A 19,609-nucleotide genomic window follows, 5' to 3' on the forward strand; every position below is an offset into this window, starting at 1 on the left:
GGAAGATGAGAGTGAAAGGGAAAAACTTTACTTTTACCAATCAATTTCAAGAATACATGGTTCACAGAATTACAAAATAAAAATGTGCAGCCTTAAAAAATATTCCACTCTACAATAGTCAGCTCTGGACAACATATTTTTTTAACAGCAGGAGAAACAAAAGAGCGCAAAATATTTTGATCACATTCGCCTTTGAGCAACCTTTATTTCCCAAGAGTATGCTGTTTCACAAAGAAGTTAGTGCAAATGCTAAGGGTAGAAAAGGGAATATATGAACACATTACCATCACACTGGGAATCTGAGGGTTTGCATGTTACCTATTATTAAATCATAACATAACTCTAATGGACTTCAAATACATAATATGCTTAGTAATTCATCTCATCATATATTTCATGATATTTCTGAGCGTTGTGCATCACAGAGCATTAAAGTGTGTAGATCATTGTGCCAGTGTAACTTTTATAAGAGCTGGCCCACTTCCTCTTCCTCCTCTTCCTCTGCCTTCTGCTGGGCGTAAAGGTAGGTTGTGTTGTCATCGCCGTAGATGATGGCTACAGTCTCACCAGCTTCAGTGACGGCTGCACTGGTCTGTAGGTAAGCCTGAAACAGACACATCTCAAGTTACAGTGCGATCTGTATGCAAATACCAATGCAGGAATGATAAAATACCTGCCCCTCATTCCTCTGTCCACCTGCTGTGTGTATTTATACACATTTTGTGTGTTGTCACAAAGGAGACAGACTACCTAAAAAGACATGATTGCAGGTGGAGTGACAAGTACGCTACATCCAAATCATCACAATTCTTTTTTAACATCAATGTTTTATAATAACCTATAATGCATTTCCATTATAATCTAAGACAGCCCACTACTGGATTAAACCTATTTAATTCCAATAACACCACATCTTGTCCATCTTTACAAACATTCCTTACGTTTTCTCCCTTACAATACAACATGTAAAATGTCAATATAGCTTTTTGTTATTTAGTCAAACAGATGCAGTCATGATGACTACACTGTTGTGAAGGACTCGCCTCCACTAGGAGGACTTTTTCCTGATTAACTAAATCCTTTAAGAGGCTTCAGCATTACCTGAACTTCATAATTAGCACAACCTCATCAGAGGCCATGGTATCATCTCTGTATGTACAGTACGTGTCATGCATTTCTGTTTTCCATCTGTGGAGTGGTTCTTAGCATTTAGGTTCCCCATCTGTGAAGTTGTTCTTAGTACTTGTGTTTTGCCAGTGGACTGGTTCTAGGCATTTCTGTTGTCTACTGTAGCGTTTGGGGTCTCCACCCATGAAGTGGTTCCCAGCACTTTTATTTTGCCAGTGGAGTGGTTTCTAGCATTTTGATTCTCCACCCGGGGAGTGGTTTCTAGCATTTTGATTCTCCACCCGAGGAGTAGCTCCTTACCCTCTCCAGCAGCTGCAGCCTCTCTTCGTTGACCAGGTTGGTCTGCCGGAGCTGGCTCACCGTGGTCTCCAGACCCAGCAGCTTGTCCAGGTGCCGGCGGTGCCTCTGCTGCAGAACCTTCACCTTCTTCTGCAGCTCCACCACGATCGCCTCCAGCTGCTCCTTGCTCAGGCTGTTCTTGTGGTAACTGTTGGGGAGAAACAACACATGACAATAAAGGCCGCACACAAGGCGGAGCTCCCAAGCAAATATTTAATGACGTGACGTTTTGGAGCAAGCCATTCCTCAGACCAAAAGCAAAACATGGCCCAGGCTCATAACAACATCCTCAGAGGCTGTCTCTGTATGGCTATGAAGGTTACGAAACCCCAGAAGACCGTTAAGGCCATAATGACTTCAGAGGGCATTTACAGTCAGATCATAAGGTCATACGGTTTGATAGCAATAGCCAAATGTCTGATACTAATGATTATTTTTGATGAAATCATACTATACAAAATGTTCACACAGGATAGATTTCTGTGTCCTCTACTGTTCCCCCCTAATTGGATAGCCTCAATTCCACCACATCACTGTAAATCCTTACCGATGTTCTTCCAGTCGTTTTCCATGTAGCTCCACTCCGTTCTCAGAGAGCCTGTCCACATCCTCCTTATCATCCTCCAGACGCTCCAGTGTTAGAACCAGGGAGTCCGGTGCAGGGGGCATGTGCTTGGACAAAATGGGGACTGTGGACACTATGGGTCTTGATCCGAGGGAGGATGAGAGCACGGTGTCGGGCGAGACGTTGACTAGAGCGGTAGGGCCACTGGGCAGTACGTTAGGGATTGTTTCGAAGTACGCAATGAGCTGAACACCGGGCACCTCCTCCTCCCCCTCCTCCTCCTCCTGGGCCACATCGGCCAACTCTTCCACAGTGGACACATTGTCGATTGTTAGTTGGTTGCTACATACACTGTCTGGCGCTGCTGCTACTGCTGTTCTCTGCCCTTCAGCTAGCACATCCACTACAATCCCATCAGCCTTTACGTCCTCCACAGGGGTCGAAGGAGTCTCCACGACGACCACCACCTCACTGGGCTCACCCCCGGCAGCCGTACCTGGACCCCTCAGCGTCGGCCTCAGTGCAACAGGGAAGTCCCCGCTCAAAGCTGGAGCCGCCTCCAGCACATACTCTGGTGTATACTGTATGCCCGGCATCTGGAGGGACCCCAGGGCACCCCTGATGTTGCCAGGGTCCAACAGAACAGCCTCCCCAGGCTGGGCGGTGGCGACAGAGACGGTGTAAAGCTGCACGGTGCTCACGGGGGTGTCCTGGCCTGAACATGTGACAGGGGCAGGGGCTTGGGGCTCGGGATCTGACAGAGGGGCCAGTGGCGATGGCTTCTCACCGCTGCTGCGTGTGCGCTTGGCTCGTCTCTCAAAGTGGTCCACTCCTTTGCGTTTCTAGAGTGGAAAAATGTTTGCATAACTGAGCATGTTATTGATTTGTAGTTAGATCGAGGCTATGAACCCCCAGATGACCATTACCCATAATAATACAACGAAGATAGCATATTGTTGTTACCATTTGTCCAGGTCATTCAAGTCAAAATGTTGATTAATTATTGCTAATTAAAATGGGCATAAACATGTATTTTCTCATTTGTTCTCCTTTGCCACTTACCCCTTTATTGTCAGACCAATCGAAAATGGTCGGAACAGCGTTATTGTCCAGATAGCGGATGCCCCAGCGGATGGTGAAACAAGACGGCAGAAAGTGTTCGTGACATAGGTACTGGTGCCGCGACGGGGTCCAGTCTTCACGATCCATGTTCTTCAACCAACTCTGCAGCCTTGTCGGATCATGTAAAGGGAATCTACAGGTGTCGAGAGCATTTTCACTTTACATGAAGAAGCGTTTTTCCATGGGAACACAAAAGCAATGTTTCAGGCAACAGCCAGACAGCCACTTAAGCAAGTTTCAGCATGTCGGCGTCACCTAGCATAACCCTGAAATGTACAGCGTATGAGCGTAAAATATGTTTTTGTTCCTCTTCAGTAAGATAGTGTACTGTGATGGCCTCCCTTACTTGTTTCAGAGGTCGACCTGGTGAATCTTATATCTAAACGATAAGAGCTAAAGGACACGCTAACAACAGTCACAACCTTCAGGAGACAGACACGTGGCTTAACATTCTGTAAACAATCACCAAGTCATGTATCCAAGGTTAAAGCGAGTATGAAGAAGCACGAGTAGTACTTTATTAAAGGACAAGACAAGTCAGTTTAAGTTAATGCAGTTCAGTTAAGTCGATTCAAATGAATGTCATTCTAGATTTCAACTTATTATTTAAGTTCAACAGTAACCTATTGTAGTTGCCTTTCCCTGCTAACGTCAGCTAATGAACTAGCCATGCTCTTGTTAAACAAATGGCAACTTGCAACATGCTAATGACAACATAGATGTGCGCTTACTTGTAGAAGCTTTTCTTCTCTGTCGTTGTGTTTCCAGAGTCATTCTTGCAGTTTGGGGCAGAACAATACTTCGGCATTATTGACAACCTGACGGTTTGGTGGCTCAAGGAGAATACGACCCGAGTTTGATGGTTGTCTCATCAGCTGATACTATAGTGACAGCGCGAAACTTCCCTCGTGTAACCATGACGTATAACGCTTTAAGACGTATTGACGTCTTACGTATTGGGCGGGGAAAACTTTACGTCTTTTTTGTCTTACTAAAAAATAGATGGTCAGACTTTCTTTCAGAAGACAATATTTACAAAAGCAGCATTAACAAACAAACTAACAAATTATTATCGTGAATAAATTGCCTAGTTGAAGTATGCCGCATTGTCTTCGAACATGCCATTCTGTGACTTTACCACCAGAGGTCATTGTTGAGTGCAACTCAATTCTAGAAGAATTTCATAACTGCTGCTAAAAAAAAAAAAAAAGAATCAAGATTTCTACACATTATGTGCAGTGAGCAAATAACTGCAAAGTGGTAGGTATTCTACAATAAAACTTTACTGGCCAAAACCAGGTTTTACCACTTAACAGACTGTTTTTCTAACATAACACAGGTATGTCTACTAGCGTGAATAGGCATTACTTACTCCTGATGATACAATGGTGACTCACTTCCCTGCCATAACTGTGTAGGTGGTGCATGTCCAAATTGTTTGCCCAAGTTATTTCATCCCCAGTGTTTTTCCATACACACAAGTAACAGGAAACGAACATAATTAAACACACCTTTAAAATCAATGGACTGGTGTTTTTTTTAATAACTTTTTTTTTTCAAACATGTACACAGGATTTTTTTTTAATGTTACAGTATATATACATACACATTTGTGTATATAATATTATCTAAAAAGGGGAGCATGGAGAACAACTGCTGTGCGCTTTTTAAGAGAGACAGAGAGATAAGGAGAGAAGAGAGAGAAAGAGAGATATTGAGGGAAGGTGTGGATGGTGGGGCGGGTCTCCGGACATCTGCTCATGTGTCTATATTGGTACATATACTGCTGAGGACACTGTTGAATACACACATATACACTGAGGGTCAAAGAGCATCATCGGTGCATACGGAAGAGAAAGGAAAGGGGGATGGAAATAAAAAAACAGAAGGGAACAAAGGAAGGAGGGAAGGAAGGAGGGATGAGAGATGTGTGTGATAGCTGCCAACAGAACGGAGATGGACTCGGTGGTTAATACTGTGCTGACCCAGAGAGCTGGTTCCAGAGGTGACAGTGCGATGAGCTGTTAAGTGCTACTAAATGATTGGTCAGTTGTCGTCTGGGCCTCTGCCCAGCGTGGGTGTGTCCTGGCCTATCGTCTAGCCACAATAACTGGAGAAAAAAAAAAAAATTCCTCTCTTACGTGACAGAGAGCCAAAAAGACAACAAGAAGTGGAGGCCAAGCTGAGCAGATACCAACTCTCGAGGAAAACAAAACAGCCGAGTCTGTCTGTGTGTGTGTGTGTGTGGGTGTGTCTAACATTCTCCTGAGATGACTTGGTGAACTTGTGACACCGAAAGCACAGGTTTAGTTTAATTGCAGTCAATCAAAAAAAAAGTGCTGGCAGCCAATTATGGCTCTGAAAGCTGCAGAATCACAGACACACATCCCTTCATCACTCTGCTGGGCTGGGCTGGGTTGGGTTTGGCTAGGCTGAGATGGACGGGGTTTCAGATGAGCCTGGAGTACGATAGGACATGGGTGGATGAATGGAAGGATGACTGGATGGAGGGAAATGGGGTGGGGTGGGGTGTCAGTCGTCAGTTTAAGGGAAGGGATCTGATCTTCACTTCCCCATAAATCCACATCAGATCTTTGGTACAATCCAGCTCTGGCTGAGTGACGTCACAGCGGAGTACGTCAAGCAATGAAACCAGAAAAATCCCTAGCAGCTCCAAAATTAGTTCAGAAGATAAGAGAGGGCACAAGTGAGAAAAGAGAGAGAGAGGGGGGAGAGTAAAAGAGAGAGAGAAAAAGAGAGAGAGAGAGAGAGAGAGAGAGAGAGAGAGAGAAAGATACATTGACTATGTCCCCCATACCCCTCCATACTCTGGTGTATACTGACAAACAAGGGCTGATTCCTACTTTGCCAATACAGCTTGATAAGCACAATCCCAACCCTCGGCCACCCAGAGTTAGCACCCCAGCGTCCTGAAACAAAACAATATGTAAACTGAGCCTGGTATATGTGTGCGTACACACCTTTGTCTATGTTGTTGTATCTTGTTTATGCGTGTGTGTGTGTGTGTGTGTGTGTGTTTATGTGTGGCCGTGTGTGTGTGTGTGTGCGCTAGAGACCCCACTACTGCAAAACCTGGAATGAGAGTGTGTCTAGTGGCTGTAGGGACTGTCGGGGAGGTTGGTGAAAGTGGGAGGGCGGGGCGGGGCAGGCCGGGGCGGGGGGGCCGGGCGGGGGTGCTAGAGTGCACGGAGGAGAGAGCAGGTGACCAGCTGCTGTCCAACTGTGGTCCAGCAGACTGAGACGAAGACTCGGACAAACGCAGCGTAGCCTCTACATCATGCCCAGCTGCATCAAGGTGTTGGCGTATGCCATGGGCTTGACATTCGGATGAGGCTGCAGGGAGAATGAGAGAGAGAGAGAGAGAGAGAGAGAGAGGCGTTATCTCTGGAAGCACACAACAGGCACATACAATTAAGCTATTTTACTTTATTAAATTACCTTTTTAAAATGAAAAAATACAAATCATATCCACTGTATGATGGATAAGCAAGTCCATGTGATCCAGGATCTCCTACTCACTAAAGTAGTGAAGACCTGACCTGATCATTCTGATCACTCTGACCCGAGATCAGTGAAATGTGCTGTAGTATGGTCCTGAGGCAGAGCCACTTACCACAGCAGTGAACTGGTGAAACTCTGGCTTGAGATCAGATCCCTTGAGGTGGATATAGGCTCCTTTATTAGCCATCTGGTCACTAGGGGGCAGCAAAGCAACATGTTAATTCAGGCAAAGGAGGACTGCAACAGCAGAGGAAACAAACATCAGGCCGATGGGGACCATGTGACGAGATACTGCGAGATACTGTGAGAAACTAAACAAAGCACAATGGGAGAGGCATAAAAGAAAGACTGCATGGGATTAAGTGACAGTCAAAAGAGGAAGGATGGATGGAGTAAGACAGGCAGACAGACGAGATAGGCAGAAGTATAGAATGTAAAAAAAAAGAAACATGGACAGATACAGAGAAACCAGGACAGGAATCCAGGAAGTGGCTGCTTTGTCGTACCAGTAGTTGGGCGCCGAGAACACGGTGATGCACTTCCCTGAGTGGGTGATCTCGTAGCCTTCGCCCTTGACCTCGTGGCTGCGTATTATGTAGTCCAGCTTGTTCTGCTCCAGGAAGCGCTGCGTCACATCTGGCCCAAACTGGCAGCTCACGCCTCGCTTACTGACGGAGCGCCCGTTCTGCAGGGGGTGACCAAGGAGGAAGAGAGAAGAGGTACAAGATGAGAACTAGCTGGATGCTACTGGTACTGGCAAAAAAAACACAAGAAATGAATGCTGCCTACCCCCTTACACACACACACACACACACACACACACACACACACACACACACACACACACACACACACACACACACACACACACACACACACACGTGTCGTGCGCGCACACACACTGTGGTAAGTGAAGAGGAGAGGAGAGGAGCAGCCACTAACCTGAGGCTGTGGGTCAGACCACAGGAGGTCACACATGGGACCTGTGCAGGAGAGAGAGCAGAGGAGGAGAAGAGAGGAGGAGGAGAAGAGAAGAGGAGAGAGCAGAGGAGAGGATAGGAGAGAGGAGAGGAGGGCAGGTGAGGAGAGGAAGAAGAGATGAAAAAACATGAGACAAATTCACACTAGCATTTCCAGCAGTGTCAATACTGCATTGCAAAACATCCTCCATGCCTTATTGATGTCAGCGCCGATGAAACATCTTTGGCACTCATTACCAGTTGTTGACATAAAACACAAAGTCAGGCGAGATGTGGAGCATAAATCACGCCAAGCATAAACCTAACACCGGCAAAATGGTGGTCACGTCCAACAAAAATGTTTCTCAACGTTATGAGTAATTGCTGGCTGGCTGGTGAGGGGGTAAGGTGGGGGAGCCAGGGGCATGCTGGGACGTGTGTAGGGGATTTGGGATGTCATCCTAAAGCCCCTACCGGAGTCTGGAGGCTGTCTGTTCCTCTCAATCTTTCGCAGGTCGTCCAAGGTTACGCCGTCCTCACTAAACAGGCCTCCGTGCATCACCTGGGGAGAAAACACACACACACAAACACAACTTTTACATCAGCGACTTACAATGATATGTCCTGGTGAATCAACAGTCTATCTTTTTGGGTTATTAGAAATAATTACCAACACTGGCCCAAAACAAAATGTTCCTCACCGATGAGTGATAAAAGGATTCACACGGCATTAAGTTGCACAATTCAACATTAGGGGAAGAACCACTCCCTATTGACAACTGATGCATGATTATGTAATACTACACTTAGTCAGATTTTATGTTATTTTCCCTTCAGGAAGTAACAGATACTTGGTACATCTTTGTTAGTTTGAACTTAATATCCGTTATGGAAAATATAACTTGATGAAGGATTTTTTAAATGATAACTCAACGGGTGCGTAGAAAGGTGCTTTTTTTTTTTAAAGAGAAGTGAAGGTTACCAAAACAAACACACACACACACACAACACAAGGCTTTGTACAAAACATTAAGAGAGAGAGAGAGAGAGAGAGAGAGAGAGAGAGAGAGAGAGAGAGAGAGAGAGAGAGAGAGAGAGAGAGAGAGAGAGAGAGGGGGAGAGAGAGAGAAGGGAGGGAGGGAGGGAAGGAGAGAGAGAGAGAGAGAAGGGAGGAGGGAGGGAAGGGAGGGAGAGAGAGAGAGAGAGAGAGAGGAGGAGGGAGAGAGAGAGAAGGGAGGAGGGAGGGAAGGAGAGAGAGAGAGAGAGAGAGAGAGAGAGAGAAGGGAGGGAGGGAGGGAAGGAGAGAGGGAGGGAGGGAGAGGAAGAGAGAGAGAGAGAGGGAGAGAGAGAGAGAGAGAGAGGGAGGGAGGAAAGAGAGAGAGAGAGAGAGAGAGGGAGGAGAAAGAGAGAGAGAGAGAGAGAGAGAGAGAGAAACAGGCAGACATATTGTCCTGTGAAGCGCTCACCAGCACTTTGCCGTTGATGCACTGTGCGAGTGGCAGCCACTGGAAGACCTCGCTGAACAGCTGGAACATCTGTGCCGTGTACTTGGCCTTCACCTCACCCTCGAAGCCGTACATTTGGTTCATATTGTCCGTCTCGTGGTTACCTGGGCAACAGACACACACACACACACACACAGACAAACCTGTGAATGGGGCGAACTTACAACAACAGTCTAGACGTTTGCAACAATGAATCCAGAAGATTACCAATGTCCACATCAAGAGCCTGGTGCATGGTGAGCATGGTGAACAATCAATGATGATTAATTATTCTATCGACACATTTGAAATAATTTACTCAAAATTCTGATGATGATGGGGGGGGTCCCAGGTTCGAGTCTGACCTCCCACTTACTTCCTGTCAAACTTCACTGTCCTACCCAAATAAAGGCAAAGCGCCCCCAAAAATATACTTAAAAATTCTGATGAATTATTTTCAAGTGCTTCTTCCTTAAAACAGTTGTGCCACTGAACTGCAAACTGTTTCTGATGATTTATGCTGCAGTTGATTTATGCTTCAGTTGTGGTATTTAGTGACATTGAACACCTGCGTGTTACAGTATGTGACCATGCGACCCTTTCTTACTTCAGGTTTGCTAGAACAAAAGCCAAGTCATTACTACCAAACTTGACCTTACTACCAAAAATGACCTTGTGGCATGCCACACTTTAATCTTAATTCAACATCTGGTTATTCAACGTTGATTGTGTATGTTAATGTTTATCAATGAGTCTTAGTCATCAGGAGTAGCCCCCTGCGGCCTGTGGCCGGCCAGCAGTAGTGTGACTCACCCCTCAGCAGGAAGAAGTGGTCGGGATAGAGCAGCTTGAAGCCGAAGAGTGTGAGGATGACCTCTAATGAGAACGAGCCGCGGTCAACGAAATCCCCATTAAACAGCTGGGGTGGTAAGAATCAAGGACCATCACTAGCATAGCATGGAAAATCTCAACATATAATGGAATATATATCAAAGCAAGACATTCAAGCTAGTATGCTTTTCTCTAAAAATATTTCTTATGCTATTTTTACTATAATACACCGGATGTTCCCAAATGGAATTGAGATTGTATTCTTTGGAAGACTACAATGTCAAAGGTAAACACAAACACTGTGTGCACCTACATACTTAAGTATATATCATTTAAGAAAAAGGTTTTAAGTCATCAGCTAGACTTCATCAACTTTAATAGGGTTGTTTTCACACAGTTATGATCATTCGCTATAGAGAAAATATGGAGCCAAGCGATGCTTAATGTGGAGAGGAAAGGATACGTAGGGGTTGGTCTCGGAAGGTAAACCGTTCAGCTCAAAAATGTTGAGGAGGTCATAGTACTGACCATGTGTGTCACCGCAAACGGTGATTTTCTCTGTCTGTTGGAGGACAATAGAACAGAAAGAGGCAGAGTGAATGTGCTGTGCATTTTGGGTAAAGGATAGAAGGACACAATTAACATCAGTTATGGGTGTTCCTACCTCTTTAAGCGTAATCTCAACAAGACTAGGAAGTTTGGATAAAGCCTCTTTAACGTGGATCAGCATCTGGGGCAGAAACAGGGGACATTTTATGAGTTTTCAAACGGTCATAAACGAGAGAGAGTTCAATGCACATCCTCCACATTGTAGGCAAGGCAAAGCAAGGGCAACAATGTTTTTCACCACGCACCTGGTAGGCACACTTTCTGTGCAACTTCTTCTGGTCCTTGAACCAGGCCATTAGTTCCTTCATGAACTTCAGCGTGACTTTCCCCTCCTCTAGTTTGGGACCTGTGTACTCGTCCTCAATCGCTGCAAGACGGACAGAGCAGAGCAGAGGACAGGACAAAAGAAGACACCATTTATAGACAAGCACAGCACTCTTATTCACTCTCCATTAAGAAAGTCATTAGGCAACACCACAATCTTTGCCTTGGGTTGAAATGCACAGCAGCAGGGCAGACTATAATAAAATTGTGTACTTGCTCTACAGGCACAAGTAGACAAAGAAACCTCACAGGGTAGTCACCAGGACCAGGAGAATTCTTTCACCACTCTACCAGAACCACAGATGTTATTTTTAACGTGCGTCATTCACACCCGGTTTCCAACTGAGAAAGAAACCACACCAAAACACACACACACACAAGCACAAACAGCCCACCCACCCGCCCCCCTCTACACACACACACAACCCTCAACCCCCAGGGGGCCGGAGATGACTCACTCATGTTTTCAATGTCTAAGGAGTCGACCACCGATCTCTTAAGTTCATCACTGGCGATGGCCCGCTCAAAGGCCTTCTGCTTGACGATCTTGTTGCACTCCTGGTACTTCATCTTGGCATCCTTGTCATTGGGCCTCACCCGTACTACCTGCGACAGGAAAACAACACAGGATGAGCCTTTTAAATCCAGGAAAACCTTTTGAGATTCATTCCGAAGTGAAAGGGAAGATGGGGAAATACAATAATAGAGGTTATTGTTTTGTTCATGGTGGGCGCTGTAAAAGCACCCTTGGACGTATTCTTACCTTATGGCGCAATATAAACAAAACTGATTTGAAATGACATTGAAAATACACTGAAAATAAGTGCCGGTTGGAATTTTGTGCCATCACAATTTTTCATTTCCAGACCCATTTTCTTAGCATTTCTTTACATCTTCAGCTAGTTGTTTTACATATCGTTCCATTCATCTAACCAAAATGTAGAGCAATAGTCACTCGCATTAGTCTAATAGCCCTAAGCTGTTTCAGTTCTCTTTCACTGTAGTAACAAATTCCCCCGTCAATCTTTAAACCTTAAGGCACTAAAATAACTACTTAAAAAACGAATTTCCTAATGTCACCCCAGAGCAATATGGAGTCAAGCCATGTGACCAACTATAAGCGTTGTGGCTGTAAGGGTGTTTTTTTGCCCTAAAAATGCAAGGGCACAGATTACAATAAGGCTGCAAAGCTGTGGTCCATTGTCTAAACTTGTACCAAGAACATTACCAAGAATACCTCATTAATAAGGGAAATAACTAACCAATCCCTTCTTTGTCAGACACAGAATTACCAACACAAATTCACTAACACAGAATTATACTAAGCACCCTCTCTTAAACATTATATAATATCTGTATCATATGTCTGAAAAAGAAAATTGTGACATTGATCTCACCGCTTGTCGATCTGTCTTGCTGTGTAACTCTGACATAGACACACACTCAGACACACATACACTCCTGAGCAGCCATTCATAGCTGGGGCGGCATGCAGATTAAAAGCAATCATGAGTCATACTCCAGTCTTCATCACAACCACCAGGGGGGGAGAGAGGACACATGGTCGTGTCACTCCAACTGCACCTGGCCCTCTCGCAGAGCATGGGCAAGTCCCGTGTGTGTGTGTGTGTGTGTGTGTGTGTGTGTGTGATGCATAAATGTGTGATGTGTGAGAGCAATCTGGGCATTAAAATGTGTGTGCGTGCACATATGCGTGTCAAACTCCATACCAGAGCAAATGTGATGTGATCTGGGAAAACCCAACACATGGTAAAATTTCCCCAATTTAGGATTATGATACCATTTTACTACCAACATCCAGCATGTTGGTAGGATGGTATCCAGGATGTTGCTAGGATGGTATCCAGGATGTTGCTAGGATGGTATCAGAATCTTAAGTTGGTGAAAGACGCAGTAATCTAAGATGTTTGCTTTCACCATGTGATGCGTTTTTCCAGATCCCATCACAAATGTATTTATAATCATCCACCATGAAGAGGATGAATACGCCCTTGTGCAAAACAGTGGTATGGTATCTGTACGAGTTTATGTTAATGAGTGAGCGCGTGTTTGTGTGTGTCAGTGTGCGCCTCCACTGTACAGCAGCGTCGGAATATTTATGCTCTGCCTGCAACAGGCTAGGCGGACACCGGCAGAAGATACTAAATTAGCGGAGCTTCGCTCACACGCTGCCTGCAACAGGCTAGGCGGACACCGGCCGAAGATACTAAATTAGCGGAGCTTCGCTCACGCGCTGCCTGCAACAGGCTAGGCGGACACTGGCAGAAGAGACTAAATTAGCGGAGCCTCGCTCACGCGCTGCCTCCAGCCGAGTAGCTCTCCCAGGCATCCTCAGCAGCTTAGCGCTAATCCCTTGCCATGGCCCTGATCGAGGGCACAGCAGTGCCACTCCACTTCTAAACTGCCCTACATCCACACTATTGGGGGGTGTGGATACACTTTAAAACTCCCTAAAAACAATGTTAATACACTGGTGCCCAGTACCAAGATATGCATTCTTTATGTAAAATTGCAATATTTTGCCACTGTTGCTTCTGAAGTCCACAAGATTCTATCCTGAAACTTGTTAGTGGATTGGGGCCAGTACCTGGATACCTGATATGACAACATTTTTATGAAATATCTTGCCATTTTTTTTGTGGTCGAGGCAAGGCAAGGCAAGGCAAAGCAAGGGCAACAATGGCAAGAGAAACAACCATGGGCGGATTATGAAATTTCGGGCCCCTGGGCCCAGATGTATTAAGGGCCCCCCACTTATTGTTGTATATGTGGGAGGGGGGGTTTGGGGGTCCTCCTCCAGAAAATGTTTAATTTGTTTGATGTGATTTCCTGTATTCTGGTGCATTTTGGGGATGGCCAATACTAAATTCAATCAGATTCATAGCCTACATCCTGATTTGTTGATATTGAGGCAAAGAAAAACCATATGTCCATTGTGTCTCCAGGTGTCCGTTTGCTCATCTGCAAATGAGCACAATCAAGACTTCACTCTCACTTCACCGTTACGCTCCCCGGCTCCACTCACCGTCTCATAATCCTTGAGCGCGGCCTTGAACTTTCCCAGTGCCATGTTGGAAGTGGCCCGTCGGTAGTAGCCTTTGATATAGTTCTTATCCGCCTCCAGTGCCCTGGTGGCGTCGGCCAGGGCATAGCCATAGCACTCTGTGCGCAGGTAGGCCAAACTGCGGTTGCTAAAGTAGATGGCATTAGTAGGGTTCAGCTCGATCGCCTCTGTGTAATACTTGATTGCGTTCTCATAGTCTTTGTCTGGAAAACACAAAATACAGTTGATAGGATCACACCAGGCTACACAGTAGCAAATGAATTATTTTAAGACTAGCACACATAGGCATTACATACATTGGTTTAATCCATCTTGAAGAAAAAAAAAAAAAAAAAAAAAAAAAAAACAGGTTGTAAAGTTTGTGTTTGGCTACTTGTGGTATCGAGTATAGTCCAGCCATTTCATTTTGATGTGACCATTACTATGTTTCATAGTTTTGTAAAAGTGTGTTATTGTGGGGATTTGGACCTTTGACATTTTTGTGCATTGTCAATTTTGAATATAAATAAGCAAAACGTCCAGACTTAAGACTTTTAGACAAAAGGGTCCCGGGTCTGGAAAAAAGTTCTTCATTTTATTTCCATATTTTTTCCTAGTGACTTGTAAAAACAAAGAACTAGCTGGATCAAACTCTGGCAGTCTTAAACCTGCTCTATTGCAGCAAACATGCTCTGGCTTACATATGCAGAGAACCAATCCTATTCTGTGCTGGACTAGTTGCACACTGACAGCACTCTCACTCCAGGGTATCTGCACATTTTCCAAGTGCAAATTTAAAGACTTTTAAGACCTTTTCAAGACATCTAAATGGAAAAATTAAGACTATACCACGGCAAAAAAGATACAACTCAAAACTGTTTTATGCAATAGTTTTTTTCTACCAATTTTAACACCCACCCCATTTTGGATGTCTACAGACGTTACCAAATATATATTGGCAAAAAAAAAAAATTGTGTATTTACCTTCACAGCTATAAATGCCCAATTTTAGGGTCTGGGCTGCTTGCTTTTGAAGCGGGCTGTACATATCTGGTTGTGCTACTGTCTGAGGCTGTTCTTCACCTGTGTCTGTAGTAGCCTAGGCTACTTGCATGTGTACTGGACCGGACTCCCTTCAATTTTTTTTTCAAAGGTAGACTATTTAAATATTTTAATAAGCCTACTAACTTTACTAGGCATCTATTGTCCCATATGCAGCACAGCAAATCAAAGTTAATCCACTTCTTTACATTTTGCATACCAGTTGTATTTAAACCAACTAAAGCTTGACTGAAACATTGTAAAACCATTAACATCTCAAGCGCGACATATATTATGAACGCATTCTTACAGATCGCGTTTTTTTATGTAGCCAGTCGCCGACATATAAAAAAATATTTCACAACTTTTGCGAAGTACTAGGAAAGGCTGGCAAGCAAGATGCAGACATATATTACAGGTAGGCCTATTATAACTTAGACATATATTTACTTAGGCTAGGCCAGCAAAACACGCTAGAGATGCAACAGATCAACTTAATCTGTATTTCCTCTGTCGGTCTGTGGCTCCTTCATAAATTTGCGCAGCAAATTATCAGGAAAGTGACAGAAGCACCGCTTTATAATTTGACCAGCAGTCTTGGCGTCCATAATTTGTAAAAGCGATGCTGCGTCCGAGCAAAGATTCTAGAAGCCCAACGCTTTTCAACTCCAAAAAGGAGGACAAATGAGCGTCCGGCTTGAGGCTGCACTGGACAGGGGTTTTAAACTGTCCGCCCAAATCGAGCGTAGGCCACCCTATCGCTAACTGGCTTACCAGCTCCTTCTCAGGCTCTATCGCTTGCATAGGCCACCTCATTATCTCTCAGCCCTCGGCTACTACATGAAACGTAAAGGCATATTTTTTTTTTACATATTTTCACACCTTTAACGACACCTGTGAAAAACACCTTCACTCTGCAACCACTACACTTCCTTCAGTAGCCTTAGAGCCACAATTACACGAAACCGGATGGAGACATTTCACTCGCTGGCAGTCCCATACACAGATTTAATACCTCCTTTTCGAAAATTCAAGACATTCCAGTCAATTTAAGACTTTTTTAGGCCTTAAAAACCGAAAGTTGTATTTAATACTTTTTAAGACTTTTTAAGGATCAGCGGGAACCCTGTCACTCACAACACATGCTTGAAAGGCAGGGTAGCCGTCTGCAATGTCAGTCTTAATGGTGCATTCAACATGCAACAAGATGACTTGCCACTTCACTGTGAATCACTTGAACAAAGACCAGCAAGATAACAGAAAGTCTGTCTTAATGATGCATCACGTATGCAACAAGATCACTGTCAGTAAGAAATAAACATGAACTCAGGCACCTTAAAGATTACAGCAGCAGCCACCACATCTTTTTTCTGTCCTTTGTACTGGCATTTGCGATCAACAGGCTGCCATGCATAATTTAACATTTGTGTAATAACACTTTGCATCAGCTTTCATGAGCTTGTCAGTAGTGCTGCTTATTCTGCACCACCGTCATAATTACAAAGTCAATATCAAATCTGCAGTCTGGGACTCCCATTATGCAAATCAGAGGCAACCTGTCCAATGACAGAATAGTGTACTGCATGCCAGACTATAAGCTATAGGCTTAATGCATACAACAAGGCTTTGGTGTTGTATCATAATCCCTTGAGCTGGAGGGCATTTGTAACTCTTTATCTTAATCTGACCTGATATCTTATCAACTTGTTTCAATGTAACAAACAGACCACCACTGTAAATAAACACCTTAGTTACTAGACTATGGCTTCTAGGGTCACCCCTACCCCCATGCTGGCAGACAGACTACAAATGAAACTTTTTACACTCTCCCCCTCTCATCAATCATCTATGTCCTGGCAAAACACAGAGGCCCACAGAGAATAGGTTCTCTTAAAAAAAAAAAAAGGTCTAAAACAACAAAGACATGACAAACAAATGCTTGACCATGGCAATGAGTGCAAACGAGTGAGTGACAGGTCCTATTCTCTGAGGACGCTGTGTGACAATGGCTTGCAGTGAGACTCCAATGTACGGGTGAACACAGCAAACTGTTGTTGCCCTTACCAAAGAGGGGGAATGCTACCCCCAGGGCAGGAAAGGGTGGTGGCATCATCACGGGGCAATTCGCTGACGCCATGTGTCACATCAGGGTAATGTTTTCGCCTCTCAAGAAATTTCAATGTCATGACAGTGAGTGGTGTGCGTTCAAATCGGTCTGTCAGTGCTTGCACAAAAGTGAAACCATGGCCACCATACCATCCTTAACTGGCCAGAGATACACTGTCAGCTACAGAATCACACTAACTTTTAAATAAATGTTCATTTTTGGTAATTATTTAGGATACAAGCCAGAACACAGTAAGCCTCTAGCAAATTCACTACAATTCTGAAAACTTTCTCAAAAAAGTGCATGTTGAGTATTATGTTCAGATCATATTAATCCCTGATATTGTCATGAAAATTTTAAACTCTTCGAGGAAAATCCAAGTTTTTCCCTTAGGAGGAGTGCATCTCTGTCTGTTATGTAATTGGGCCTTTGCACGATTTGCTTTAGTTGGCGACAGGAATGCGAAAATCGTTCTCTCTTCGCATTCAAAAAGGGTGCCCCAAAATTGCATTTGTTATTAACGCCACCTCTACCACATCTTGTGTACAGAAACAATATACTTTAACACACGCCTACAACCAAAATAAACAATAACAACCCAGGTCTCGGCCTTAAGTATCGCGGGGAGATAGCTTGCCTTTTAGCAAATGTGATTTTTCTGCATGCTAATGTTAGTAGTTTAACTCAATGGCTTAACTAGGTTGGCATTGTTTATTACTAATGATAGCTGGTGGCTAATCTGTGCCATGCTGCTAATTTATAGACAACTCGAACTGAATGCAAAGTTAACTATTTCAAAACACTAGCTTTACAGCTAGCCACGATAGTGTTAAAGTGCCCAGCGGTGGGTTCGTTTGTTTAAAACTGGTATATTTGTAGTAGTCTATGTTATTTCAATGACAATCTTCAGCTTTCAGGAATGAATGACTTGACATCATCTTAGCTAGCTGTTCGCGCCGACTCAGAAAATGGCTAAAGGCTCGTGTCTGAACTTGAAGCGCTGGTTAGCCAGGTAGGTAGCTCGAAGTCATTAGCCGGCGATTTGATAAGAAGGTGAGATTTAGCAACACTGATTCATTCAGCATGACATCTTCACCAGCCATGCAATATCGGTCTTCAGCCAATGAGTACTTTTGATGTTACGTACAGACTTTGACACTTAGAGAGATAGGCTAGCACGTTCACAGTTGAATCTATGGCATGGGATTTGTGCAGCACGAGTCTCTCGCCCACCTGGCTGAACAGAGCTGAATCTAAGCAGTCTCTGCAGTGTGGAGCCTGGCGTAAGCTGGCTACTGCTATGCTAGCTGGCTAAGCTACCGGCTTCATGTGCTAGAATCTTCTATCCCGGGGCACGTAGGCTAGTTCTGACTTATCACGTAACGCAACGGCTTCCAAATAAATCAACCAAATAGCACTTTTGTACCAACAGTGCGGGTTCATTTAGCATTACCTTTAAAGTAAGTATTGGCCTTCTCCTTGAGTTTCTCGGCATTGGCATTCCGTTCTTCCTCCGCCATCTTCTCACTGCCGCTATCCGTCACGCTCGCCATTGCCGTTGAGGGCACCGTCGCAAACTGTACAGCGTGAAGACCCCACTCGTCGCAAATCTGCCTATGATTTGCTTTCATGCCGCAGTAAAGAGCACAGAGTGTCTGTTTTCAATAGTTAAAGTAAAAAAAAAAACGTATTTTGTGATTTTGCATAAGTTCTGTTTATGCACAAAGACATGTCAGAATAGGGCCTACTTTTATGATCATCATTAAACGCTACCTTGCAGTCACTTTGAAACAAAACCGGTGGTTTGCTGTTTATGCATTAAGTTAAATTATCAATTCCATGTCAACCCCTACAGAGCTTCCATTTACAACGCATGATTTTGCAAAGGCCCATCAGGCATAGGTCTACTGGAAGTTCTGCTTTCAGATTTTCCTGAATCTTGTAATATTCTCATTTAACCTGTGGGGGGCACTGCACCTCTAAAAACGTTCCAGTATGATCATGTAGGCTACTCTGCGCTGATTAACATTCTTAGGTAGGCTACATGTTACTAGTAACATAAAATAGCTTTTTATTTGTTTTGAAAACGTTAACTATTTCCTATACTCTGATATATGATCTTGTCATTTCCTTTTCAATAAGACTCCCTCTCTCTACAAAGTGTCTCCTTATAGGCTACAAACAGCTCTCCTCACTCCTTCACCCAGATAGCAATTTCAGCCTTGCACCCTGGTGATTGAGCCCACTTCCTTTCCTGCTTACAGTGATTTGACTTCCTGTCATCAACTGTGGTGTATATGCCTGTGGGAAGCCAGAGCCCGGGAGAGCAGGGGACCAATGAAGGGCACAGGTGCCTTCGCAATCTCACTCACAAACACGTGTGTCATCTACACCCGCACCGGTTGTTTGTCGAAAAACAACACGCAAACTTTAAACAGAAACACACCAGCATGCGGATTTCATACAGCGTGGAAAAAAACCCTGTTTACTATGTGCTGCTAAGGGACTTTTTTG

At 44.3% G+C, this 19,609-nt stretch overlaps 2 protein-coding genes across 2 annotated transcripts; both read right to left on the minus strand.

The window, feature by feature from the left end:
* Positions 1-6: 6 nt before the first annotated feature.
* Positions 7-4,059, minus strand: LOC125308272 (THAP domain-containing protein 5-like). The gene is made up of 5 exons (XM_048264654.1): positions 3,886-4,059; positions 3,095-3,287; positions 2,015-2,874; positions 1,429-1,615; positions 7-604 (listed from the first exon to the last, which is right to left on the minus strand). Exons 1-5 carry the CDS (start codon positions 3,960-3,962, stop codon positions 464-466), a joined length of 1,458 nt encoding a protein of 485 aa, XP_048120611.1. The 5' UTR covers positions 3,963-4,059; the 3' UTR covers positions 7-463.
* A 2,269-nt stretch (positions 4,060-6,328) lies between these two features.
* On the minus strand, positions 6,329-18,679 carry ppp5c (protein phosphatase 5, catalytic subunit). Its single transcript, XM_048265531.1, has 13 exons — positions 18,549-18,679; positions 13,930-14,171; positions 11,342-11,489; positions 10,805-10,926; positions 10,615-10,680; positions 10,414-10,512; positions 9,933-10,038; positions 9,102-9,244; positions 8,110-8,197; positions 7,619-7,659; positions 7,183-7,361; positions 6,789-6,870; positions 6,329-6,508 (listed from the first exon to the last, which is right to left on the minus strand). Exons 1-13 carry the CDS (start codon positions 18,646-18,648, stop codon positions 6,446-6,448), a joined length of 1,479 nt encoding a protein of 492 aa, XP_048121488.1. The 5' UTR covers positions 18,649-18,679; the 3' UTR covers positions 6,329-6,445.
* Between the last annotated feature and the right edge of the window lie 930 nt (positions 18,680-19,609).

This window comes from Alosa alosa, chromosome 15 (assembly GCF_017589495.1).
Source record: "Alosa alosa isolate M-15738 ecotype Scorff River chromosome 15, AALO_Geno_1.1, whole genome shotgun sequence".
Taxonomy (NCBI): domain Eukaryota; kingdom Metazoa; phylum Chordata; class Actinopteri; order Clupeiformes; family Clupeidae; genus Alosa; species Alosa alosa.

What these genes read in the sequence shown, in the direction of transcription:
- LOC125308272 (XM_048264654.1), bottom strand. Translation starts at nt 3,962, where the DNA reads ATGCCGAAGTATTGTTCTGCCCCAAACTGCAAGAATGACTCTGGAAAC. An exon ending in AAACGACTGGAAGAACATCG is followed by an intron (nt 1,616 to 2,014) that starts GTAAGGATTTAC and finishes TCTCCCCAACAG; the next exon opens with TTACCACAAGAACAGCCTGA. An exon ending in GGCTGCAGCTGCTGGAGAGG is followed by an intron (nt 605 to 1,428) that starts GTAAGGAGCTAC and finishes TGTCTGTTTCAG; the next exon opens with GCTTACCTACAGACCAGTGC.
- ppp5c (XM_048265531.1), bottom strand. Translation starts at nt 18,648, where the DNA reads ATGGCGAGCGTGACGGATAGCGGCAGTGAGAAGATGGCGGAGGAAGAA. An exon ending in CGCTCAAGGATTATGAGACG is followed by an intron (nt 11,490 to 13,929) that starts GTGAGTGGAGCC and finishes TTCCTGTCGCAG; the next exon opens with GTAGTACGGGTGAGGCCCAA. An exon ending in GCATCAACGGCAAAGTGCTG is followed by an intron (nt 8,198 to 9,101) that starts GTGAGCGCTTCA and finishes TTTTCTCCCCAG; the next exon opens with GTGATGCACGGAGGCCTGTT.